This window comes from Carcharodon carcharias, chromosome 10 (assembly GCF_017639515.1).
Source record: "Carcharodon carcharias isolate sCarCar2 chromosome 10, sCarCar2.pri, whole genome shotgun sequence".
In the NCBI taxonomy this organism is placed as follows: domain Eukaryota; kingdom Metazoa; phylum Chordata; class Chondrichthyes; order Lamniformes; family Lamnidae; genus Carcharodon; species Carcharodon carcharias.
In genome coordinates this window covers 145,347,728-145,374,243 of record NC_054476.1, presented here as the reverse complement: position 1 = coordinate 145,374,243, position 26,516 = coordinate 145,347,728, and the positions used below count along the sequence as shown (strand labels likewise).

Genomic DNA, 26,516 nt, shown 5'->3' with positions numbered 1-26,516 from the left:
AGGCAGGAAAGTGGAGTTGAAGATTATCAGATCAGCAATGATCTTAATGAATGGCGGAGTAGACTCAATGGGCCGAATGGCCTACTTCTCCTTCCACGTCTTATGCTCTTATGTTTAAAAGATGAATGCAGGGAACTGATGGAGGTATTTAAAATGATTAAAGGATTTACTAGGGTAGATAGAGAAAAACTATTCATGGGCAGTCAGGAGTCACTTCTTCACACAAAAGGGAGCATAAGTCTGGATCACAATCCCCCAAAAAGCTGTCGATGCTGGGGGTTAATTGAAAAATTCAAGGCTGAGATTGATTATTTTTGTTGGGTAAGGGTATTAAGGGATACAGAACCGAGGTGGGCAATTGAAGTTATGCTACAGGTCACGATGTAACTGAATGATGGAGCAGGCTTGTGGCGCTGGATGGCCCTCTTCAGTTTCTGTGTATTTATGAAGTGACGTTAAGCTTGTGCTTTAAAGCCTGTAGTTTGCAGCCCCAAGGTAAGCCTGGGGGATGTAAATAACGCCACAGATTAAGGTAAAGTGTAGCAAGGATGGAGTGTGAGCAGGATGAGGAAAACAGAGCAGCCCAATAGATGAGTATTGGTGCATCACAACATGGCAGTGACCAGGATTCATATATCAGTGTGTTTTATACTCCTGTGGTGCTCCTAGCACTTTGGGATATTTTGCATTTAAACAGCATGTTTAATGTCACAAGTTGCTGTTCATTGATTATAAGCCTTGACATTATTAAAAAATCCTTCATGTGAAGGCCAGTTCTTGGAACATGTTCAATCCTGAGGCACTAACCCAACCCGGTCTCTCTCCTGGTCTGTAGATCTCGGTTTGTGATAAGACCCCTTCTGTTCCCCCACTCATGTGTTTATTCTCAGGTTGGGCCATTGGACTCTGAAGGGGGTGTCAGTAAAACCGTTACCATTACTTGCTTAAGTACTGGTAAGGGTTATATTGCTGCTCCCAAACTCATCTCAGCAGACAGACAGAGGGGAAGGAGCCAGGCGGAAGGATGTGAGGGGCTGAATGATGTGCTGTGGATTTGTGACTCCTCCAGGTACAAACTCCAATGATAAACAAACCAATATAAATCTAAGTAGTAGTACAGGAGCTGACCACCAGAGCTATGCTACACAACGTCCCTTCAATAAAGCAATTTCTGCTCATCAGTGAAATTAAATTCAAAATAGCAAATATTTCTCATCAAGATCAAATCAAACATCACCTGAGGGCAGAGAATGTCAATTTCTGGCAGTGCGGAGGGTGTGCGGGGTCTGGAACCATGACTGCTCTCAATTTAAATGAGCATTTAGATCGCAATTGCAGAATTCAAAGTTGTAGGTGACACTAAATTGTGGACGGTGGGGGGGAGGGGGTCTAATTATTACTGAGGAAGGATGTCACAAAATACAAGTAGATACTAATTAACTTGTAGAATGGGCATGTAATTGGCAAAATGAATTCTAATATAAAAGAAATTTGAGGTGGTATATTTCGCTATGAAGAATAAGGAGGACACATGCTGCTGGATAATAAGAATCTAAATGTGGTAGAGGAACAAAGGGACCCATGGGTACAGATAAACAAATCACTAAAGGAGTGATGCAGGTTAATAAGGCCACTTAAAAAAAAAAGCTAACCAAACACCAGGGTTCATTTCTAGAGGGATTGGATTGCAACTTAAAGAAATTATTTTACAATTGTATTCAACTTTGGTTGGACCACATTTGAGAGTTCTGTGCAAAGATAGAGGGGCATTGGAGAAGATGCAAAATAAAAATCACCAGGATGATATCAGAACTGAGTGGACATATTTAAGAGGAAAAGCTGAATGGGCTAGGCCTTCTCTTTCTATAAAAGAAAAAACTGAGGGGTGGCCTGACAGGAGGTCCTCAAGATAATGAAAGGGTTCAATAGAGTAGACATAGAGATGTTTCCACTTGTGGAGGAATCCAAAGCTCGGGCTCACAAAAATAACATTCACCAATAAATCCATTAGGGAATTTAGGAGAAACTTCTTTGCCCAAACAGTGGTGAGAACGTGAAACACACTAACACAGGGAGTTAGTTTAGGCAAATATACAGATACATTTAAGGGAAGTTGGATTAACACGAGTCAGAAAGGAGCAGAATGAGAAGCTGAGGAGGTGAGACGGAGAGAGGCAGGCGGTTTGTGAGGAGCACAAACACCGACACAGACCTGACTGGCCAAGTGAATTGCTGCTGTGCCGTACATTCTATGTAATTAAAACCTGAAAGAGACACCGCATTTGTAACAGTCAATTGGCAGTAATTAACACATAGGACATCATTAGTAGGGCACTTATTCTTGAAATGCCAAATTTCATTTGTATCTACCACCTCATTCCAGCAACATCTCACGGTCAGTGCAATTCAATGGTAAGACAGACATGCAGCTTTCACAAAGCCAAACATTTAGTTACACCCGGTCAGCAACTTCTGGATTTCCATGCTTAACCATACATTTGCCGCTCTTGAGTTGCTGTAACATAAATAATGGTGAGCATGCTATTCGTCTCATCATTTTGTTGACTGCAAAATCTGAGCCAATAAAATTATTGTACTCAACATCTTGTATAATTTTAATAAACAATAAATGGCCAAAAAACCCCTCAGACCCAGAATGAGGGAAATGGAAAATATCAGTAACTGTGAGGGTGCTGCTCATTTGTTGGATTATTCCTGTTGTCTCTGAATATTTAAATTTCCTCTTTCATCATGATTGACTGCAGAAGCTGGGTTTGTTCTCCTTCGAGCAAAGAAGATTAAGGAGAAATGTGTTACAGGTGTTCAAAATCATGAGGAGATTTGCTGGTGTAAATAGGGAGAATCGTTACCATTGGCAGGAGGGTTGAGAACCGCAGGATATAGTTTGAAGACAACTGGCAAAATAACCAAAGAAATAAGATTTTCCTTTCATACAGGTTAAAATCTGGGATGCACTGCCAGAAAGGGTGATGGAAGCAGAATCAATAGTAACTTTCAAAACCCCAACTGTATAGCACTCCCACAGTAGACCCTCCAACCATGCAGTGCTCCCTCAGTACAGACCCTCCAATAATGCTGTACATCCTCAGTACTGACCCTCTGACTGTACTGGGCTCCTTCAGTACTGACTCTCCCTTGTACAGCACCATAGAGTGAGCCTAGATTATGGGGAAAAAAAATCTCTGGAATGGGACTTGAACAAGTCAGAGGAAAGATACGATCAAGAGAACACAGCTGACACCTTGACCACTCTAACAACTGCTGTAGGCTATTCCAGCAAGTGTCCTTCCCCACAGAACATCAACACAAATGTTTGAGGCTAATAGCATTCAAGTGGTATCTAGTTAAGTAGATGAAAGAGTAAAGGAATATATGTTGAAAGGTCAGGATCATAGAATCTCACAATGATACAGCATAGGAGGACAACATTCAGCCATTCTTGTCTGTGCCAACCTTTATTAGAATTATCCAATTAATTCCACTCTCCAGGCCTTTTCCCATAGCCCTGTGAATTAGCTAATTATCCAATCCTCTTCTGAAAGTTATTATTAAATCAGCTTCCACTGTCCTTTCAGGGAGTACATCCCGGATTACAATAAAGTTGTTTAAAAAAAGGTTCTCTTTCCAATCACCTTAAATCTGTGTTCTTTGCCTTACTGCCACTGGAAACCTACTTACTCTACTAAAGCCATTCATGATTTTAACCATGTATGGAAGGTAGAAACATCAGAACAGGAGTGGCCCATTCAGCCTGCTGAGCCTGCTCTGCCATTCAATTAGATTGTGGCTGATCATCTACCTCAATGCCACTGTCCCGCACTATCTCCATATCCCTTGATGTCATTAGTCTCAGAAATTTATCAATTTCTGTCTTAAACATGTGCAATGATTGAGTTTCCACTAGTAAGGAGATGGCTTGCATGGAACAGAAATACCAATATAGGTCAGTTGAGCTAAGTGTTCCAGGGCTGTAAATTCAATATAATCCTTTTTACTGCTATGTCTCCAAAGTTCACAAAAACATCAATTTTTGGTCATTAAAAATGGCCTCAGCTGTAGTATTGTATGCATGCTCAACAGCCACACAGCGAGGAGGGCAGATGGCTTTTTATCTGGATCCTTCTGTTATTGCTGATTGTGTATTACTGGCCTCCGCTCTTAACATCAGCTCCAAGAGGCACTCTTGCACCAGCGCACTGAGTCCAGAGATAAGGGAAGCCCAATCCCAGCTATCCACAGCGTCACCTCCCACAGCAGCTGCCTCCAATGATAGCAATAAAAGCAAAAAAAACTGCGGATGCTGGAAATCCAAAACAAAAACAGAATTACTGGGAAAAACTCAGCAGTTCTGGCATCGGCGGAGAAGAAAAGAGTTGACGTTTCAAGTCCTCATGACCCTTCGACAGAACTCAAGTTCTTCTGACTGAGTTCTGTCGAAGGGTCATGAGGACTCGAAACGTCAACTCTTTTCTTCTCCGCCGATGCTGCCAGACCTGCTGAGTTTTTCCAGGTAATTCTGTTTTCGTTTCCAATGATAGCAAGTTGTGGAGGTCTAGTGCTGCCATGTAAGGAATGAGAAGATTTAAAGGTTATTGGCCAACTTCTTTTTAACATTTCAAACCCCCAACAGGTATCTGGTTCCAAGCACGGCTTTGTTTTCTCATTTCACCCAGTACTAACCTCTGCAACGCCAGCAGTTAGTGCTGTCAGGAATTTGCAAATTAACTTTTCCATTAAAGACATAGGAGCAGAAAATGCTGGAAGGACACAGAAGGCCTATTGCAGGGAACTCCAAACCCTTTGTCAGAATTGGTGGCTAGTTCATTAAAAACCTAACCATCTATATCGATTTACATAATTTGAGCAAGGGTCCAACAATTTTCCTGCAACACCACTGAGTTAGAGGAATAAAATCAACCAGCAACACCCCCTCCCCACATTACAGCCACACCTGCTGAAAAACCTAGGTGTCAGGTGAGAGTGGTGCTACCCCATTGGTCAAATAGCCTCTGCTCACACTGACAAAGACTTGGCCTTAATCAATCTCTTTGACAGCGTTAAAATTGCTGTGCTCTTCACAACCATGAATCCAATCACCCATGCCCTGTAGATTTGGATCAGCTGAAGGCACTGCTCCACATTAATTCCACTAACCGTCACTGATAAAAAATCATCTGGTCATAAACTTACTGCTACTTTAGGGATCTTGCTGTGCACAGGTTGGCTGTCATATTTCTTACAACAGTGACTGCACTTCAAAAATGCTTCATTGACTGTGTAACATTTCAGAATGCCCTGAGGCAGTGAAAGGCACGATATAAATCCAGGTTCTTTATTTTTTCCCTCTGTGAAGTTGCTGAAATAAGAACATTGCTTCAGTGGCAGGGTTTTGTTGCCAAAGACATTCAACATGCTGTCAATATTTGTCATTTATGAGTTCTAGAGACATCTAGTGTCAGCAAGGCAGTTTGATGATGATTTTGTGCATTTTCACAGTCTGTCTTCCCACTGAAGGAACGAAATGGAATAAAAAGTACCCACTTTTCAATACTGAGACCCAGCTTAAAGGCATGCAGTGCAAGACAACAGCAAAGTGAAAGATGAAACCCAGAAGTGGAATTAAGTGACAAACAAGGAATTAAAATTTTGATTGCAGAAGGGGAGATTCTCAGGGGCTCCACTGTTTAGAAGATCTGGGGAGAGAAGTTAAATTTAGCAGAAAGATGGAGGAAGCAGTCAGAATGCAAGATGATTGCTTATTTCTCCCTTTGGAAGAAATAATGATACACAAGGATTGTATCACAGAAACAGGCACTAAATGCCAGCTGAGAGAAGGATCAGCCATTTCTTGCACTCTGCTCTGGAGTGTGAGAGAGCAATGAGATAAGGACAGACAACACCATCCACTTGGTAGAAAACAAGGAATTTGCTCAAGGCATTTTAATCATTTAACAGGAGTCTTGACATTTTATGACCAATATAAACACATTCAAACCAAAGTAAATAAACTCCACAGCCCAATAGTTCAGGCTGAGCAAGATTCCTAATCCAGAGGGGAAAAGATGATGATTTTCAATTACCCCGTTAAACACCAAGTGATTTTGTTACAGAAATAATAATAATACAGGCCCTGGTCAAAGCACCTGCGAGGCCCTGCTCTCGTCATTCAGTTTATCTGTGGGAGGTTTTGACACAGCCTCAGTACTGATGCCTCAGTGAAGAATCAATCTAATTCCATGTACCAAAATTTGTTAGTACCGGGAGCACAGGGCATAAACAAACTAATAGGTTTTAGGGAATGTTTGTGCTGTGCTTGTATTGCTGAACCAGAGAACGTGAGTTTAAATCCCATGATGGGCAGTTTGAGAATTTGAATTCAGTTTGAAAAATCTGGAAATAAATGGCTGAGACAGTAAAAATGACCGTGAAGTTGCCGGGTTGTTGCAAAACCCAATCAGTTCACTGATGTACTTCAGGAGAAGTCCTTACCCAGTCAGGACCTATATGTGACTCCAGTCCCACATCATGTGGCTGACTCAAATGTCCTCTGAAGCAGCCTAGCAAACACTGCAGTTGTAACAAAACGCCTAAGTCTGGCTTCCAAGGATGGGCAATAAATGCCAACCTTAGCATAATGCCCACATTCTGAGAATGAATAATAAAAGAACATTGATTTAAGCACTATACATAGGGTTTTGTAAGACCACGCTTATGTCCTAATGATTTGACTTGCTAACAGGAAAAGGCCTCAGGACAGGCTCTGAGATTCATTATCATAATGTGCTGCTTTCAACCCTACCCCACAACTTGCTTCAGTCAAGATGCCCAGCAATAAGAACTGATTGCAAACGAGATATTTTTAAAATTGAGTCCACAAAAATGAACCTTGATCTGTGTTGCCAGGAAACTCCTGTGCCCTCTTCCAAGAGGCAAATGGCTCACCCTCTCTAACGGACATCTGAAGGTTTGCCACAGGTGGATTACAATCACTGAGGAAACTCTGCATTCACAGCCAAGTTTGGACATTGTGTCAGGTCAGCGAGGGGCAGCAAGCGTCCGGGAACATGGCAGTCACTTCTTCACTTTCACACACAACTTCAACTGCACGTCGCAGAGAAAGACATTCATTAGGTCCTGTCCCACATCGTGGGCAATTTTACTGATCAGCTGACCTCCCTGGCCAATTAACAATCTCTGTGGAGGCAAAATTTCAGAATGTAATAATTTAAGAGAAGATTTCACATAATCTCAAAGCACTTCACACATTGTGAACTATTTTGGAGTGCAGTGGCTCAGGATGTGCACAATAAATTAGAAATTTCTGTGCTCATCTAAATCAATGCATCGAAGATGATTAAAGGAATTGACACAGGAGACAGACAAACTATTTCCTCTGGGGCAGTTGAGAACAAGAAGGCTTAGCCTTAAAATTAGAGCTATGCCATTCAGGAGTGATTTCAGGGAGCACTCTTTCACAAAGTTTAGTGTAAATCTCAAACTGTCTCCCCCATAAAGCTGTTAGGGCTGGGAGGGGGGGGGGGGAGTGAGTGAAAATTAAAAAAAATAGATCAATAGATTTTTGTTAGGCAAGGATATTAAAGGTTTGGAGCAAAGGCACGTAAGATAGAGTTAAGATAAAAATTAGATGATATTTAACTGAAGAGCTGAACAGGCTAATACACAGCACCATAAAAATATTCAGTGCATACTTGCAAAGTACAAATCAAACTGGTTTGAGTTGAGGCCAAGTTTCCCACAGCAACAGTTTGGAGACCCATACGTTAAAGGGATATCTAGAAAAGGAGTTCTAATGCCCCTACTTCTGTTTATGACTTGGTTTTATATTAAATGGGTGACTGCTACAAACAAACTAGAGCATTGCTTTTTAAGCACAGTTGTATTTAACCCCTTCAGATCTACTTTAGCTCTGTACTAACAGAAATAAATGTTAACACTTAATCAGCCAGTCTCTGGTAAAAAGGGATTGTAGCACAGTTTTGATCCCACATGTATACTGACCGCATGGTTCTTTCTAGCAACCATGATGTTCTGTAGAATTCGGAGCTCCCCGTTCGGTCCTTCTTCCCACAGTTCTGTGCTCTGAGGGGTAAAGAGATGGTCAACATGCTTGTTAAGGTTTTCTGCTTTCTCCCATACTTACCTTGAGCACTCATTACAGCCTTGATCTCCACTTAGGCTTTCCCCATGGGCGAAGGGACTGAGGTATCGTTGCTAAATTTGCTGATGATACAAAGATAGGTAGGAAAATAAGTTGTGAATAGGATATAAGGAGACTATAAAGGGATATAGATAGATTAAGTGACTGGGCAAAGATCTGGCAAACAAAGTACAATGTGGAAAAAAGTGAAATTGTCCATTTTGGTAGTAAGGATAAAAAGCAGGGCTCTACATACGAACAAGGAGGAGTGGGCCGTTCAGCCCCTTGAGCCTGCTGAGCCATTTAACAAGATCATGGGCGATCCGATAGTAACCTGAAATCTGCATTCCACCTACACCCGATAACCTATTACCCTCTGCACCTCTGAGCTCTGCAATCTCTCACCACTTAGATAATATGCTTCTCTATTAGTCTTCCTGCCAAATTGAATAATTTCACATTTTCCCACATTTTGTTCCATTTGCCAGATCTCTGCCCACTTAATTAACCTATCTATATCTTTTTGTAGCTTCATGCCCTCTTCACAACTTATGCTCCTACCTATTTTGTGTCATCAGCAAATTTGGCAACCATCTCTTCAATCCTTTCATCCAAGTCATTTATATAAATTGTAAACAGTTGAGGTTCCAGCACTGATCCCTGTGGAACACCACTCGTTGCATCTTGCCTAAGATACAGAGGGGTCAGAATGTCCTGGTGCATGGATCACAAAAGGTTAGTATGCAGGTACAGCAAGTAATTAGGAAAGCTAATAGAATGTTATTGTTTACTGTGAGGGGAATCAATTACAAAAGTAGGGAGGTTATGCTACAGTTACACAGGGCACAGGTGAGGCCACATCTGGAGTACTATGTACAGTACTGATCTCCTTATTTAAGGAAGGACGTCAATGTGTTGGAAGCAGTTCACAGAAGGTTTACTAGGCTAATACCTGGAATGGGCTGGTTGTCTTATGAGAAAAGGTTGGACTGACTAGGCTTGTATCTGCTGGAGTATTTTTAAGGCAGAAGTAGATAGATTCTAGTTAAGCAAGGGGGGTGAAAGTTTATTGGTGGTAGGCAGGAATGTTGAGTTGAGCTTACAATCAGATCAGCCACGATCTTATTGAACGGTGGAGCAGGCTTGAGGAGCTGAGTGGCCTATTCCTGCTCCTAATTCGTATGTTCCCCGTGGAAAAGGTTCAAAGGGGCTGTGCAAGTCGCCAGTTCCTCCACTAAACCCAGATCAATGGGTTCGGGGCAGCACCACCCAGATCAAGTCTAGGTAATCAATCCGGGGTCGGACGGGTGGTGGTGGAAGGTGCAGGCAGCATTAGGGAGTGAGGGGAACAGTGACCGGAAGGGGGAGGTGTGGGGGAAATGACAAAAATAAACTTTGTGATCTGGTGAATTTGAGAGATTCAGGCACCCAGTGTCAGAACTAAACACTTTCAGGTCAGGTTTAGCATCCTCTGTCCTCATGAAAACTACTTCCTAACAACAATGCCCCTATCATCTCATCTCCCTCACCAACAATCTTGGTGAGTGTTTCAATTAATGTGAAGAAAGGGTCCACTTTCATGCTGGGATCCTAAAAGGAGGGAGGAGTAGATCTGCATTTGCAGGGCACCAAGAGTCTTTTAGAAACATCCGTATGAGGTTCACATGCAGTGAGCTATTCTGAAATGCCGTAGTGGCGTATATGTAGGCAAACATAGTAGCTAATTTTCACACAGCAAGATCTCACAAACAGCAACGAAATAAACAACCAATTACTCTGTTTCTGGTGGGGATGCTGTGAGGAATGTTGGCCTAAACACTGAACTCCCCTTCAAATAGAGCAATGGGATATTTATCCTCCAACTGAACAGGCTGACAGGACCTTGGCTGAATCGCTCAGTCAAGGATTAAGAGTGCTCAAACTTATTTCACCAGCATCTTTCCAGAGATGATCAAGTTCAAACCAGGAGGTGCCAGTATAGGGTCAGTATTTTACCCAGTACAGTCCAACAATCCACTATTACCTGAATGATGTTGTACGGCACTTCCTGAGGCAGGTACTCCAACAATCGCTCCCGGATCAGGTTACAGCAAATCTCCTGAGGTGACTGGTCAGTGACGACTGCACTGTGATAACCCCAGGATCCTGGCTGAGCCTTTGACATCAAGTACCGCTGAACACACAGGAAAAGGGTCACAGGGTAATTCAGACTGCTTTTAGGAACTAGAGGTCCTTTTCAAAAAGGCTTTCTCCATAAAAATACAATTACTTCTTGAACCCATTTACAATTTGTTTAAATGATCTCCCCTGTTTACGCATTCCAAACTCTATCACCCCTTTGAGTGAAAAGTTAATTTAATTTCTAAATAATTGCCCCACTAAATCAATTGTCTCAAACAACCTGCTATACTCTGGAGATTTATAACTGGAGGTTCTGGAACACCAATCTCCATGGCAAAGACAAAAAGCTTATAACTGAACTGTTGCCTTTCTCATAACCATTTGACTTTAAATTCAGGTGTGCAGGAGGGGCCCTGTCAGCCAGTACACTCACCCTGCAGGAGGGGCCCTGTCAGCCAGTACACTCACCCTGCAGGAGGGACCCTGTCAGCCAGTACACTCACCCTGCAGGAGGGACCCTGTCAGCCAGTACACTCACCCTGCAGGAGGGACCCTGTCAGCCAGTACACTCACCCTGCAGGAGGGACCCTGTCAGCCAGTACACTCACCCTGCAGGAGGGACCCTGTCAGCCAGTACACTCACCCTGCAGGAGGGACCCTGTCAGCCAGTACACTCACCCTGCAGGAGGGACCCTGTCAGCCAGTACACTCACCCTGCAGGAGGGACCCTGTCAGCCAGTACACTCACCCTGCAGGAGGGACCCTGTCAGCCAGTACACTCACCCTGCAGGAGGGACCCTGTCAGCCAGTACACTCACCCTGCAGGAGGGACCCTGTCAGCCAGTACACTCACCCTGCAGGAGGGACCCTGTCAGCCAGTACACTCACCCTGCAGGAGGGACCCTGTCAGCCAGTACACTCACCCTGCAGGAGGGACCCTGTCAGCCAGTACACTCACCCTGCAGGAGGGACCCTGTCAGCCAGTACACTCACCCTGCAGGAGGGACCCTGTCAGCCAGTACACTCACCCTGCAGGAGGGACCCTGTCAGCCAGTACACTCACCCTGCAGGAGGGACCCTGTCAGCCAGTACACTCACCCTGCAGAAAGACCCATTGAGCTGGCACACCTGCCCTCCTAGAGGGGCACATTTAGCTAGCACACTCACCCTGCATTCAAACAAGTCATGACTGACCTATTTAATTCCACCTGCTCGCCTTGGTCCCCTAACCCTAATTACCTTTTCCTAACTAAAAGCTATTAGGCAGTTTTGGAATTGTCCAGCCTCAGCAGCTTTTTATTTCTTGGGGCTTTTGTAACCTCTACACTTGAATAGTCCAATGCTCCTCCTGGCCAGCTTCCATTTTTCACCCAACATAAACCTGTGCTCATCCAAAACTCTGCTGCCCATATCTTAACTCGCACCAAGTCACATTCACCCATCACTTCTTTGTGTACTGACTGGCTCCCAGTCCAATAACGTCTCAATTTTAAAGTCCGCACCCTTGTTTTCAAAACCCTCCGTGACCTCACCCATCCTCATCTCTGTAATCTCTCCCACCCCCATAATCTTTCAAGATCTCTGTACTCTTCCAATTCTGGCCTCCTGTGTATCCCTGATTTTCATTGCTCCCTCCATTGGTAGCCATGCTTTCAGCTAAATGGGGCCCAAGCTCTCGAATTCCCTCCATAAACCTCTCCACCTCTTTATCTGCCTTTAAGATGTTCTTTAAAACCAACCTATTTGACCAAGCTTTTGGTGACCTGTTTTGACATGTCCTTCTATAGCCATTGTCAAAATGTTTTTTTTATTGATAACATTTGTTGAGCGCCTTGGGACAAGTTATGACATGAAAATATAAATGCAAATTGTTGTTGTTGAAAGTTTCCTGGCATTAATCCCCCCAAACCCCGAATGACTTTTCTAAAGTTAAGATTTTATGATTTCGGACACCCCATCAGAGGTAATATGAAATAGTTTCTCTATTTAACTCTATTATTCCTTTAATCACCTTAAACACCTCAATTAAATTCTCTATTAACTCATTATATTCAAAGATCAATAAGGTTGGTCTGCGCAATCAGCCCTCCTGATTTAAAGCTTTAAGTCCAGATAGCATACTGGTGAATCTGCACCCCCTCCAATGCCAATATATCTTTCCTGAGATATAGTGTCCAGGACTGAATGCAGTTACTCCAAATGGCATCTAATCAGAGCTTTATATAACCTGAACATAACTCGCACCCCTTTGTATTCCAGAACTCACCCACTACCCTGCCCGGAGAACTAAAGGCTAATATTTGATTAACTTTTACATTTTGTTTTGCACCCACCATTTCGCTGACCAATTGAAAGTGGCTTTGCTCACTCACCTGCAGAGTCTCCACTTCCTCCCCATTGACAGCTGAAAGCATAAACACTTCCTTGAAGTGAGGCCACCCCTGCTGATGCTTCAAGTCCCCCGAGTCCCCATACTGGCCAGCTGATCCCTGATGCCGCTTGATCTCTGTATCTTCTGGTTGCTGTCTGCTGCTGTCGCTGCCAGAAACACAGTCAGTGGGTACCTCTGCATGAGGTAACTCAGAGTCTCCCTGCAAATGGGCAGTGGGGGTTTTCTTATGCATTACAAATGTCCTATCCCAGCCTCCAGTTTCAATTGGTAGTTCACCACCCCAACATACTTTGCTCCCGGTTCTGCCTTTCTCAGACACATGTCTGGACAAAGTACTCTGCTGTAGCAGAGAGTTGAACCTCGACTTTGTTTTCAGTTTTTTATTGTTCACTACTCCCTCAGTAAGCCTGACTGTCAATTCCAGAAGGAGGCCTTTGTTCTTTAACAAGTCCACCTAGAAACAACAAACAAAAGGAAGTGAGTAGCTCAATGGGTTGGGTTTTTAAATAAAATGTTCTATCGTGCTTCTATAGTTAGTTCCCTTACTTAATGAACTCTCTGCATTTGTCTTGTGAAATGTCCCAAAGCATCACACAGTATGTTTCCCTCTCTTACAGAAAGCTCACATTTCTATTGCGCCTTTCGTGTTTTCGTGATGTCCCAAAGCTCATTACAGCTAATGAAATACTTTCAGAAGTGTAGTCACTGTTGTAATGTAGGCAATTCTGCAGACAATTTGCGCACAGCAAGCTCCCAAAAACAGCAACGAGATAAAAGATTAGCTAGGTTTTTGAAAAAAGACAGACTAATTTGAGGCCAGGACACAGTGGAGAACACCCCCAGGCTTCTTAGAATTATTGACATGGGACCTGTGAGAGCAAACAGGGCCTCACTTTAACATCTCACCTGAAACATGGTGCCTCTGACAGTGCAGCACTCTGGGACCATCAGCCTGGATTAAGTCAAGTTACTAGAGGGGGGCTTGAACCCCTGAACTACCTACTGACTGACAGTCTAGAGAAATAGCCTGCTTATTTTAACAAAAGGCTCCTTCTTGTTTATATAAACTAATTCCATTTAATTCTCTTAGGAAGGAGGTCCAAATTCACACAATGCTAGTGAGTCGAGAAAAGAGAAGATCAAGTCATTGCTGCCTACCTTATTCAGGACCAGAACCGCTGGGAGATGGGGATATTTTGAAAGACATTTCAATAATTCAGTGTGGAGCTTGTTGCGTGTCCAGTGGTCAGAGATGTCAACTAAAACGAGCACTGGAAGGCAAAACACAACATTAAGTATTTTATCCCTGCTCAGCAGGTGCAGCCACAGTTAATTGTCTGGACTGGGATAAATCTCTCTAGCACTCACCCAGGTCTGCTTCTTTCACTGAATGCCAGGGGTCATCCAACAGCGATTTCTCCAGGTTATGCCTGGCAGGAATGGAATGGTTAACTCATTGAACAGACTTGTGAAACAGTAAAATGTGAAATAAAAGTATAAAAATGTGTAGAACCTTTTTGCTTTGACAGCAGGAACGAGACCAGGTGTGTCCAGAAGAATCTGCAAAGTGAGAGAGAGAGAACAATCAGTAACAGCATGAGAATGAATGCCAGTCTGCATCTACAGAGCATGCTAAAGGGATTCCAAGCATCTCACAAGAAATATTAAACACCAAGCTGGAGTTCGGAGAATAGGAGGCAACTAAATGTCAAGAGGTATATTTGAGTGTCTTGTGAAAGAGGGGACGAGAGGAATAAAGACGAGAGGGAGTTAAGAAGAGTGTTTCTGATTGCAGCCGTGGCAGACGCAAAGGATCTAGCAGCAAGGGCTTGAGAGGAAAGAGAAGTTGGAGATAAGGAGGTAATCTGCAAGGATATAGCTGTTAAAGTTCTTGAGGAGAAAGTTGATGACGGTCATTTTAGTAGGGTTATCCGAGGAAAGGGGACACTTTTACAATGACAGCTAGTCTGGGACCCAGGCATGGAGCTGGGTGGTCAGCAGTTTTAGAAAGTGGAGGTTTGTCTTGATGGGTATGAGGGAAGAAGCTGAATGATGGTCTCAGTCTTAAGTGCCAAAGTCCATGAGCCACTAGCATGTGCATTCCATACTTAAGAGGAGTTTAAGGAGGTGATTGGTAATGACTTGGTGCTAGATCACCAGCCATTTCACTCTGCAAAACCAGTCAATAAGAGCTGCTCAAAAAAGTAGACTGGATACTCAATCTAACTTATCCTTTTCTGCCATAGTTAAAAATGCCGCTGACACTCTCTTTCAAGGTTTGCACTGCAACGAAGAGCCGCACAAGAAGCAACAGATTCAGCAGGGGAACAAAAACAAACAGTCTGGGCCACTCAAGTCCTCGTATTAAACACAAATCTGCCAGTTCACTCATGACCTCCCCACTGTGCTCCAAAACTGAATTGAGAAAACATGAAGCCAAGATCCTTTGAAAAGAAACCAAAAACACTTCAGGAAAAGGTGGGCACATACTATTTGTGTTGCTCCATCAGTGATGACTCCTTGAGCTCGACAGCGCGTTGTATGGACTTTTCTTGAAACAGGAAAGACCTGCAACATAACGAGCAGAAAAGATCATCAGAACTCACTTGAGGCACAATTTTGAATAATCTCTATTTTAACCAACCAGTAAAGGCACAGTTAATATCCATTTAAACATTACCCTCAGCTGTTTAACCATTGAATCATCTCAGCTGTCCTACCCTTTATAAACACATTTAGAGGTGTCTTATTGTATTATACTTTTCAGGGAAATGTGTACATTCAAACGCCTCCTGTCACCAATTCTCTGTAATGCTGAGTTGAGGCTGGGAGACTTTCTCACTAGCAAAATACAATAGAGTAAATTGATCAGGCAGCCTGTCCTCAACAAGAATACTGGCACTCAGCCAAAAACTGAAGCGAGACACAGCTGGACCAAAAAGAGGAAGGAAGCTCCCATACTGTCATCTTGAGGTAGCTGAGTCACACAGATTTAGAAGGCCTGAGGTTCTTATAACTGCGCAGGCGTGCACTGAGTTAGCTAATCTCAGCTGGGACAGAAGTTCATGAAAATACCTCTGGGCCAGGGTAATCACTTTTCAGTAAGACACAGGTGAACGAGTGAGGTTAGATTGGGCTCAACTGTAAAGCTCAGCACAGGTTACCAACAATCACTGCCTGAGACTCAACATGAAAAATGGTACTTCAGGGATCCCACTGAGCTGCTGCATTTCCTACAAAATTGATTAGGCTTCTTTAGACAAAAAAGATGCCCTGCATTGGTTATAAAAGACTCTGGATGCCCCAAAATCATGAAAGGTGCATACATATATAAATGCACGTGTTTCAATGACCTGTGTCAGACATTGAGGGGTTGGGTTGGACTGGTATAAAGAGAGGAACGATAACAGCCTTGGCAAAGACTCAATGTCTGTAACAAAGCAATGCTCTAGCACTCAACATCAAGTTCAACAATTTCAGCCATAAACGCTGCTCCCATTTTTATTGGGCAGTAGCTGCTGATAATGATTCTGCCGTTGCCATTTACAGCTCCTTGGCTTCTGCTTCTTTACCATCTCATTCTACCTTGCAGTATCATTCCTTTCGTCACTGAAATCTCTCCTGCCCTCCACTCTATCTCAGATCTTTCCCCTTTCAGGTTTTCCTCTCCCATTTTCCTGCCAATTTACTTGCTTTACTTACCTGTTTCATCTCTAACATTTTTCAGTTCTGATAAAAGGTCATGGTGCTGAAATGTTTCTCTTTCTCTCTCCACAGATACTGCCTGATCTGCTGAGTATTTACAGCATTTTCTGGGTTTTTTTGTTTCAGATTTCCAGCATCCACCATATTGTGCCTTTGCTACAATGGAGGTGTGGGTGATGTAACACAGCTCCCTGATCAGTCAACACTACAATATTGCTGACTAGAATATTTTTTTGAATAAAACCTCAAGTACACCAACAGCAGGAAAATATCCTGGACAAAATTAGAAGCATCCAATCTCTCTTTAAAACTGTAAACTGGGTTTACCTTTCTGCCCAGAAGCTGGTTGGACAGGGTGGATTTACCAGCATTCGGAGCCCCAATGATGGCGACTCTCAGCACTCGTGAGTTTTCAGGCTGATCTGGCTGATGGAGGAGGAGGTTGTCCTGCTCAGCTGGGACACAGGAATACAACTTCAATCATTAAGGAAACTGAATCATGTGAGCAAAGAGCTGAACCAAGGCAGAGCCAAGAATACACAGTGAATGTCTGATGAGAAGTTGGTTAGATCCACCTGGAACATCTGCATTCAGTTCTGGGCAGTGCACCCCAGAAATATCACACTGGACTCAGATAGGGTAAAGCACATATTAACCACAGTTATACCAGGGGTTAGAGGGTTAAATTATGAGGATAAGTTCATAGACCAGACTTATATTCCCTTGAGCTGAGAAAGTTAAAAGGTGATGTAATTGAGGTGTTTAAAATAAGAACAGACTGTAAATGTTGGGTGCAAATTGGAACTTTCAAGAATGAGATCAATACATTTTTGTTGGGCAAGTGTATCACAGGATATGGAGAAAAGATGGGGAAATGGACTTGAAGTAAATGTCAGCCATTATATAACTAAATGTGGAACAGGTTCATAGGGCTGAATGGCTTCCTCCTAGTCCTAGGTGCAATCGCACAGCACCAACATCACGTGACACTATTTAAAAAACAACCTGTAACTGATAAGAATGTGAAAGATTCTTCAGTGTCTCAAAATATTTCAACCCCCAATTACATTAAATTTCTCCCTCCCCCATGAGTTTTTGTGCTTGACATGATGAGGGGCAGCAGCCTCAGGAAAAATGACCGAGTTTCAGAAACCCAGTAGAGGCACAACTGCTCCCAAAGCAGGTTCAGCATGTTGGAGTCAAAGTAAAAAAGCTCCCTTTACAATATCCCATCAGAGTCTCAGACCCAGTCACATATGAAAACCTCTCGTGCTGCAGTGTGAACTTTCTGCTTAGCACGCAGCCAAGTAAAGGTCTTTTCTAAGCAAGATGCCAATTTGTACATAATTATGAGCAGTGTTGTGCAAACTAGTTTCACGCATGTTCTCAAGTCCTGATCAGTGTACAAGATTGGGAAAAGGCCCTGCTATGCATCAGGCTGATCTCAATCTGAAACTGATTACTCTCCCTCTCAGGTTCTTTAAAATATTAATTTACACTGATTCCTATCCCACAGACCATGGGAGTTTGCAGCAGTCAAAAAATTGGAAATCATGGTACACCCAAAGTCAAAAAATTGCTCGGAGAAAAAGTCTTCAGATTCGATGATTATGGAAAAATATTTGAAGGTCAGCCAACTTTAAAAGGAATCCCAGTGCAAGTAAGAGAACCCACCTTTAGTCACAGCAACAGCAGGAGGGTACTGTCCACCAACGTCCTCAGTTTCTTGCTTTGTAACACCCAATATCTTTCCCAGAGCTGAATTGTGCCCGTAGTAACTGGCCAATGAGCGGGTGACTCTGTGAATCCGGTCATTTTGCAGAAAGACAAATGCTAATAACCACAAACACAGGTCATGCAATGTTACGAAGAATTAGACCAACAGTGAACCTTCTCAAATGTTTTGCCAGCCCTGTCCCCGCTCACTTGATTAAAACCTATTACATTTCTAACTTTTCTCAGTTCTGGAGGAAGTTAATTGGCCTGAACTTTAACTGTTTGTCTCCCCATGGATGCTGCTTGACCAGCTGAATATTTCCAGCATTTTCGGTTCCTACTCCAAATTAATATCATACCGGAGTGATTGCAAAAGGCTGTCATCATTGGGAGCAGATATATTTTTCAAACAAAGGTGAAATATTTAACTTTTCATCCAACTAAAATCAATCATCCTTTAGGGAAGGAAATCTGCCATCCTAGCCTGGTCCGGCCGACATGCGACTCCAGACCCACAGCAATGTGGTTGATTACGAAATGCCCTCTTAAATGGCCCAGCAAGACACTCAGTCGTGTCAAACTGCTACGAAGTCTCAAAAAAAGAATGAAACTGGACAGACCACCCGGCATAGACCTAGACACCAGGAACGACAACAACTAACTCCGCCCTGTCGACCCTGCAAAATCCTCCTTACTACCATCTGGGGGCTAGTGCCAAAATTGGGAGAGCTGTCTCACAGACCAGTCAAGCAACAGCCTGATGTAGTCATCCTCACGGAATCATACCTTACAGATAATGTCCCAGACACCACCATCACTATCCCTGGGTATGTCCTGTCCCACCGGCAGGACAGACCCAGCAGAGGTGGCGGCACAGTGGTATATAGTCAGGAGGGAGTCCTCAATGTCAACTCCAGACCCCATGAAGTCTCATGGCATCAGGTCAAACATGGGCAAAGAAACTTCCTGCTGATTACCATGTACTGCCCTCCTTCAGCTGATGAATCAGTGCTCCATGTTGAACACCACTTGGAGGGAGCACTGAGGGTGGCAAGGGTGCAAAATCCACTCTGGGCGGGGGCTTCAATGTCCATCACCAAGAGTAGCTTGGTAACACCACTGGCCGAGCTGGGTAAATCCTAAATGACATAGCTGCTAGACTGGGTGTGCGGCATGTGGTGAGAGAACCAACGAGAGGGAAAAACATACTTCACCTCATCCGCACCAACCTGCCTGCCGCAGATGCATCTGTCCATGACAGTATCAGTAGGAGTGACCACCGCACAATCGTTATGGAGGCAAAGTCCATCTTCATGTTGAGGATACCCATCATTGTGTTGAGTGGCACTACCACTGTGCTAAATGGGATAGATTTCGAACAGATCTAGCAACTCAAGACTGGGCATCCATGAGGTACTGTGGGCCATCAGCAGCAGCAGAATTGTACTTGAACACAAACTGTAACCTCATGCCTCAGCATATCCCCCCCTCTACCATTACCATCAAGCCAGGGGATGAATGAAGAGTGCAGGAGGGCATGCCAGGAGCAGCACCAGGCATACCTAAAAATGAGGCGTCAACCTGGTGATGCTACAGCACAGGACTACTTGTGTGCCAAACCGCATAAGCAGTAAGTGATGGACAGAACTAAGCAATCCCACAAGCAAAGGATCAGATCTATGCTCTGCAGTCCTGCCACACCTAGTCGTGAATGGTGATGGACAATTAAACAACTCACTAGAGGAGGAGGCTCCATAAATATCCCCATCCTCAATGATGGGGGAGTCCTGCACATCAATGCAAGAGATAAAACTGAAGCATTTGCAACAATTTTCAGTCAGAAGTGCCGAGTGGATGATCCATCTCAGCCTCCTCCGGAGGTCCCCAGCATCACAGATACTACTCTTCTGCCAATTCGATTCACTTCACATGATATCAAGAAATTGAAGGCACTGGATGATACAAAGGCTATGGGGCCTGACAATAGTACTGAAGGCTTGTGTTCCAGAACTTGCTGCGCCCCTAGCCAAGCTGTTCCAGTACAGCTCCAACACTGGCATCCACCCGGCTATGTGGAAAATTGCCCGGCTATGTCCTGTGCACAAAAAGCAGGATAAATACAACTTGGCCAATTACCACGCCACCCATCTACTCTTGATCATCAGTAAAGTAATGGAAGACGTCATCAACATGCCATCAAGCAGCACTTGCTTAGCAATAACCTGCTCACTGACGCCCAGTTTGGGTTTCGCCAGGGTCACTCAGCTCCTGACCTCATTACAGCCTTGCTGCAAACATGGACAAAGAGCTGAACTCCTGAGGTGAGATGAGGTTAACTGCCCTTGACATCAAGGCATCATTTGACTGAGCGTGGCAACAAGGAGCCCTAGCAAAACTAGAGTCCATGGGAATCAGGGAGAAAACTCTCCACTGGTTGGAGTCATGCCTAACACAAAGGAAGACGGTTGTGGTAGTTGGACATCAGTCATCTCACCTCCAGGACATCGCTGCAGTAGGGTAGTATCCTTGACCCAACCATCTTCAGCTGCTTCATCACTGAACTTCCTTCCAACATAAGATCAGAAGTGGGGATGTTCGCTGATGATTGCACAATGTTCAGCTCCATTCACGACTCCTCAGATACTGAAGCAGTCAATGTCTAAATGTAGCAAGACCTGGACAATATCCAGACTTGGGCTGACAAGTGGCAAATAACATTCGTGCCACACAATTGCCAGGCCATGACCATCGCCAACAAGAGAGAATCCAACCATTGCCCCTTGATGTTCAATGGCATTACCAACCCTGAATCCCTCACTATCAACATCCTGGGGGGTTGACATTGACCAGAAACTGAACTGGACCACACAGATAAATACTGTGGGTACAAGAGCAGATCAGAGGCTATGAATCCTGTGGCGAGTAACTCACCTCCTGACTCCCCAAAGCCTGTCCACCATCTACAAGGTACAAGTCAGGAGTGTGATGAAATATTCCCCACTTGCCTCGATCAGTGCAGCTCTCACGTTCAAGAAGCTCAACACCATCCAGGACAAGGCAGTCCACTTGATTGGCACTTCATCCACTCCCTCCATCGCCGAGGCACAGTAACAGCAGTGTGTACCATCTATAAGATGCACTGCAGGAATTCACCAAGGCTCCTGAGACAGCACCTTCCAAACCCATGACCACTGCCATTTAGAAGGACAAGGGCAGCAGACAGATGGGAACACCATCACCTGGAAGTTCCCCTCCAAGTCACTCATCATCCTGACTTGGAAATATATTGCCATTCCTTCACTGTCGCTGGGTCAAAATCCTGGAACTCCCTTCCTAAGAGCACTGTGGGTGTACCTACAGCACAAGAACTGCAGCGGTTCAAGAAAGCAGCTCACCACCACCTTCTCAAGGGCAACTAGGGATGGGCAATAAATGCTGACCCAGCCAGCGAAGGCCACATTCCATGAATGAATAATATATTTTAAAAATTGGCAGGCTCTGCAGCTTTCTCTGTTAAACATGTTTTCACAGAATCTCATTGTATGGTATAGATTAGGTTGGGTTTGGATCATTGTACAAATTCTCCACATGCAGGGAAGGAGATCAATTTGCGCATTCGGTGCCCTGTTGGCCCTCTCTGGGTATTACGAAAGCTCCAAAGCAATTATTGTTTTATTTGAATGTGTAGCTTCTGCCATAACTCATACCTTCGAGGCCTTTCCATTTTCAAAATGAAATGGAAAATTAAGCTTCAGAAATCACCCGATAAAGCATTTCAAAACTGTTGACAACTTTAAAGTCAGATGAAAAGAATGGAGTTTAGCCCAATTGGTTCTATTTCGGCAACCTCACAACCCTAAACAATGCAGGCCTCGCCTGCACAACTTATTTTAAGTGACAGATGTCTTTTTTAAAAAATGTGCATCTAAATACTCCCAAAATCTCCATCTTGCTCATGGTCAGCTTTGGGAAAATGTCTGGAGGGAATTTATGATTTAAGACTGCAGATCTGCCAGTTTTATATTTAAAAATCTGATTCTTAAAAATAAACACAGCTCCACCTGCTGAAATGGGTGTGCAATTTGGGTCGCTGCAGGGTGGTTACGTCTCTCCTAAAATTTCCATAATTTCTGATGGAGGCAGATTGCAAATTTACATAAACAAAAGGGGTGTCTTTATTTTTAAGAGGGAGACCTATAGCAAAAAAAGGCTCAAATTTACATCTGAAAATTCCATGCATACAATGAATTATTCCAATATGCAAGCATATTATCGTTTACAGTTGTGGCAAGATCTCACAAATAGCAATAGATCAGCCAGCTAATGACAGAGGGTGATGGTTGTGCTGTGGTTGTTGCTGAGGGAGAAACACTGGCCATTTAAAAGTGTCATGAAATCTTCAACGCCTGAGCCGTGGGTGGATGTGGTCTCTGTTGTCCTGCCTTGAAGTGACAGCTTGGCCTAGTCACCTTCTCGAGGACAATTAGGGATTGTCAATAAATGATGGCCTTGTCGGCAATGTTCACATCCCATGAACAAATATATTAAAAAACCGTGTCTAACTGAGAATCGAGGTGTGACCACCTGCACTTTTGATTAGGATGCACGCTCTGGGAGCAGACGGTAATGCAGCCTTATTAATCTGTGATGCTACTTTTAATAATGTGTATCGCTACCCATATGAATTAATGTGCAGGCTTGGCTCTGGACACTAGGCCCGAGCTCCTCCTCCCCTCAACCTAGGCCACCACGGAGAGTGGGGTCATAAACAGCGAGACGCGAATGGGGAGGCATCTGGGAATCTGAACAAAGAAGAGGGGAGGCAGTTGGGAGTGTGAAAACAGCACAAGTGGAGAGGCAGTTGTCAGTGGAGAGCCAGAGCAGGTGAGGACTCGGAGGCAGTAACCTTCACCTAGCAGAGCAGGCAAAAAAAGGCAGCCCAGAGACAGCAATCACCACCCAGAAGAGTGGGTGAACACCCGGAAGCAAGAATCACCACCTGGTGCTTACTGCCATGACAGGAACCACCACCTAATTCACTTTGTCATCAGCATCAATGTAGCCCCAAGCAGTGACGGCAATAGAAACATTGCCGCAGGAAAATCAACACCGAGGACCCTGATAAGACAGTCCTATTCAGCCAGCACCTCACTGTCAACCTGTCGAATCCCAGTAACCCAGAAATGCAGTATCCACCGTGTTTGGTCTGCCTTCATGGCCTCCATCATCAGCACCTGAGAAGAGATGCTTGGATCACTCAACCAGGAAATGGCAAGGCTGGTTCAATGAGATCGATCAGGAGATCCAGGAGCTGATAAGCTGCAAGCACAAGGCATTTCTGAACCTGAAACAACAACCCAACCCGAAAGCAAGAAAGCAGCTCTACAGACAGCTGAAGTGCAGCAAAAAAAAAGTGACCTAAAGAACAGACAGTGGGTGGAGAAAGCTCAGGGGAGCCAACAGTAAGCTGACAACCATGACGTGCTAGGTTTCTTTAGCACAGTCAAGACCACCTATGGCCCAAGCACCCAAGGCCCCATTCCACTGCTGGCCAAGAACAGAGAGGTGCTCATCAAGGACACAGAGGCAATCAGCGCCCACTGGAAGAAGCACTTCGAAGATCTTAACAGAGACTGTCTGCAACGTGAGTGCCCTCAATGCCATCCCGCAGCATGCTACCTGCCACCATCTCAGCACAAACCCAACCCAACACGAGGTAGAAAGGCCATTCAACAGCTAAAGAGCAGCAAGGCATCAGGAGTAGATGGAATCCCCACCAAAGCACAGCAGAGAAGCACTACTGGCATGAATACATGGCCTCATCTCCCTTATCTGGAAGGAAGGGAGCATACTAGGAGATCACGGAGATGCCATAATCGTCACCATCTTCAAGAAAGATGACAAGTCCAACTGTGGTAACTATAGGAGAATCTCCCTGCTGTCGATCACACGGAAGGTCATCGTAAGAATCCTCCTCAATCAGCTTCTTCCTGTGGCAGAAGAACTCCTCCCAGAGTCGTAATGCGGGTTCCACCCACTAAGGGAGCAATGAACATGAGCTTTGCCATATGGCAACTGCAAGAGAAATGCAGGGAAGAGCACCAACCCTTGTACATGACCTTCTTTGGCCTCACAAAAATCTTCGACACTCAACCTTGAAGGATTATGGAGCATCCTCCTCCATTACGGCTGCCCCTAAAAGTTGGTCACCATCCTCCACCTGCTCCATGGTGACATGCTAGCCGTGACCCTGACCAACGGATCCACCATAGACCCAATCCACATTTGGACCAGGGTCAAGCAAAGCTGTGTCATTGCACCGATGATCTTCTGGATCTTCCTTGCCACAACGCTTCACCTCACCCTCAGCAAGCTCCCCTCTGGGGTGGAGATAAACTACAGAACAAACGGGAACCTGTTCAACCTCCGCCGGCTACAGACCAGGTTCTCCCATCCTCTGTTATTGAACTCCAGTATGCAGACAATGCTTACGCCTGCGCACAATTGGAGGTCGAGCTCCAAACCATCATCAACACCTTCACAAGGCATACAAGAGCATGGGCCTTACACTAAGCATCCATAAGATAAAAGTCCTCTACCAACCTGCTCCCTCAACACTGCACTGCCCCCCCCTCCCCCTCCCCACATCCAGTTACCAAATCCACGATTCCTTTGACGATGTGGATCACTTTTCATACCTTGGAAACCTACTGTCAAACGAGGGCTGACATCAATGATGGGGTTCAACGCCGCCTTCAGTGTGCCAGCACAGCCTTCGGCTGTCTGAGGAAAAGAGTGTTTGAAGACCAGGACCTCAAGCCCAGCACCAGGTTCATGGTCTACAGAGCAGAAGTGATACCCACCCTTCTACATGGCTCAGAGACATGGACTGTGTACTCAAAACTCTGGAGAAGTACCACCAGCACAAGATCCCACAAATCCATGGGCAGGATAGGTGCACCAACGTCAGTGTTCTCGCTCAGGCCAACATCCCCAGCACTGAAGCGTTGACTATACTTGATCAGGTCCGCTAGGCAGGCCACATCGTTTGCAGCCTGATACAAGTCCCAAAACAAGCGCTCTACTCGGAGCTTCGACACAGTAAGCGAGTCCCAGAAGGGCAGAGGAAACGCTTCAAGGACACCCTCAAAGCCTCATTGAAAAACGGTAACTTCCACACCGACATTTGGGAATCCCTGGCCCATGACCGCCTGAAGTGGAGGGAAAGCATCCAGGAAGGACTGAACACCTCAAGTCTCATCACCATGGATTAGCTAAGCCAAATGTCGACTGCAAAAGGAACATGTGGCAACTTGGGTACCCACCCCACCTATTACCATTATCACCTGCCCCACCTGTGACAGAGACTGTATGTCACACATTGGCCTGAGAACTCATTTTTATTGCGGTAGCAAGTCATCCTTGACCCTGAGAGACTGCCTAAGAAGTGATTAGGAAATTAAAAATAATTAACAGATGCTACACAAGATCTCATCAATCAATTTATATGGTATGCATGAACTTCTAACCTTGTGTATTTGCTGGGAAAATGCTAAGATGAAAAGTGGAGCTTATTCTTTAATCATTGCTAAAGCTCAGAAATTCCCTCAATGAAACTATTTCCTGTCGTTTAAACCTCTGGCCAAACTTTTGGTCGCCTGTCCTAATATTCTTTGGTAAATGCGAAGTAAAGAAAAAATAAAAACATAAAATGCTGGAAAAATTCAGCAGGTCTGACAGCATCTGTGGAAAGGGAAGCAGTCCTTATGAGGCTTCTTCAGAGAATGTTAAACTTAATATTCTTTGGCTCGGTTTTATTGGTCCAATTACACTCCTGTGATATTTTCCCAGGTTAAGGGTGTTATATAACTGCAAATTGTTGTTGGTTACTGAATGGGGGGGGGGGGGGGGTAGTTGCTTGTTTAAATATAAAAACGCGTGATCTATTTACCTGTTGTGCCTGTTCTACAAAAACTAGTGGTTAAAACTAAATTTTCTCCTGAACAATGCTTATGTGTGACTATCACGGACGGGCTTCAGCCGCGGACTCGGCCTTGAATCCACGCCCACTTACTTCCAACCGCCCCCCACCCCACAACCGCCTGCTTCCACCCAAGCCTCGGGCGGGCGGGCGGGCGGCCTGTGGGTCCTGGCTGACAGACTGCGCCTCTATCCCCTCCCGGGGTTTTATTAACCCGAGCAGCCCTTTGCCAGGGAGGCGACTGCCGTTACTGACCTCCTTGGCCGCCAGTGCGGAGGCTGCGGCCCGTGTTCCCCAGGGCCCTGCAGAGCCAGGCCCTGCCGAAGACCGCGGCCATTGATTCCCGTCTCCGAGCTCCCGAATCTCTCCTCCCTCAGACACCTAGTCCGAGCGCCGCCATGACAGTCGCGCCGTGCATTGTG

At 44.7% G+C, this 26,516-nt stretch overlaps 1 protein-coding gene and 1 long non-coding RNA gene across 3 annotated transcripts; one reads left to right on the top strand and one right to left on the bottom strand.

Moving 5' to 3' along the window:
• Positions 1–18,082, top strand: LOC121283015. The gene is made up of 3 exons (XR_005944168.1): positions 1–1,069; positions 13,783–14,407; positions 16,524–18,082. It is a non-coding gene; the product is annotated as an uncharacterized LOC121283015 (long non-coding RNA).
• eral1 (Era-like 12S mitochondrial rRNA chaperone 1) lies at positions 5,929–26,516 on the bottom strand. 2 transcript variants are annotated; one of them, XM_041196915.1, is made up of 11 exons: positions 26,350–26,516; positions 18,072–18,230; positions 16,725–16,852; positions 15,183–15,260; positions 14,206–14,252; positions 14,061–14,122; positions 13,851–13,963; positions 12,673–13,146; positions 10,203–10,352; positions 8,041–8,121; positions 5,929–7,215 (listed from the first exon to the last, which is right to left on the bottom strand). In XM_041196915.1, the coding sequence occupies exons 1-11, from the start codon at positions 26,429–26,431 to the stop codon at positions 7,093–7,095; spliced, it is 1,497 nt and encodes a 498-aa protein (XP_041052849.1). In that variant the 5' UTR covers positions 26,432–26,516; the 3' UTR covers positions 5,929–7,092. The 2 variants fall into 2 exon arrangements, with proteins under 2 accessions (XP_041052849.1, XP_041052850.1); XM_041196916.1 differs by lacking the exon at positions 10,203–10,352.

Excerpts from the sequence above, each read along its gene's own strand:
- eral1 (XM_041196915.1), bottom strand. The coding sequence starts at position 26,431 with ATGGCCGCGGTCTTCGGCAGGGCCTGGCTCTGCAGGGCCCTGGGGAAC. Across the intron at positions 18,231-26,349 it reads CCGCACTGGCGGCCAAGGAG|CATTTGTCTTTCTGCAAAAT; the intron begins GTCAGTAACGGC and ends TGTGGTTATTAG. Across the intron at positions 10,353-12,672 it reads AGGAAGTGGAGACTCTGCAG|CGGTACTTGATGTCAAAGGC; the intron begins GTGAGTGAGCAA and ends CTGTGTGTTCAG.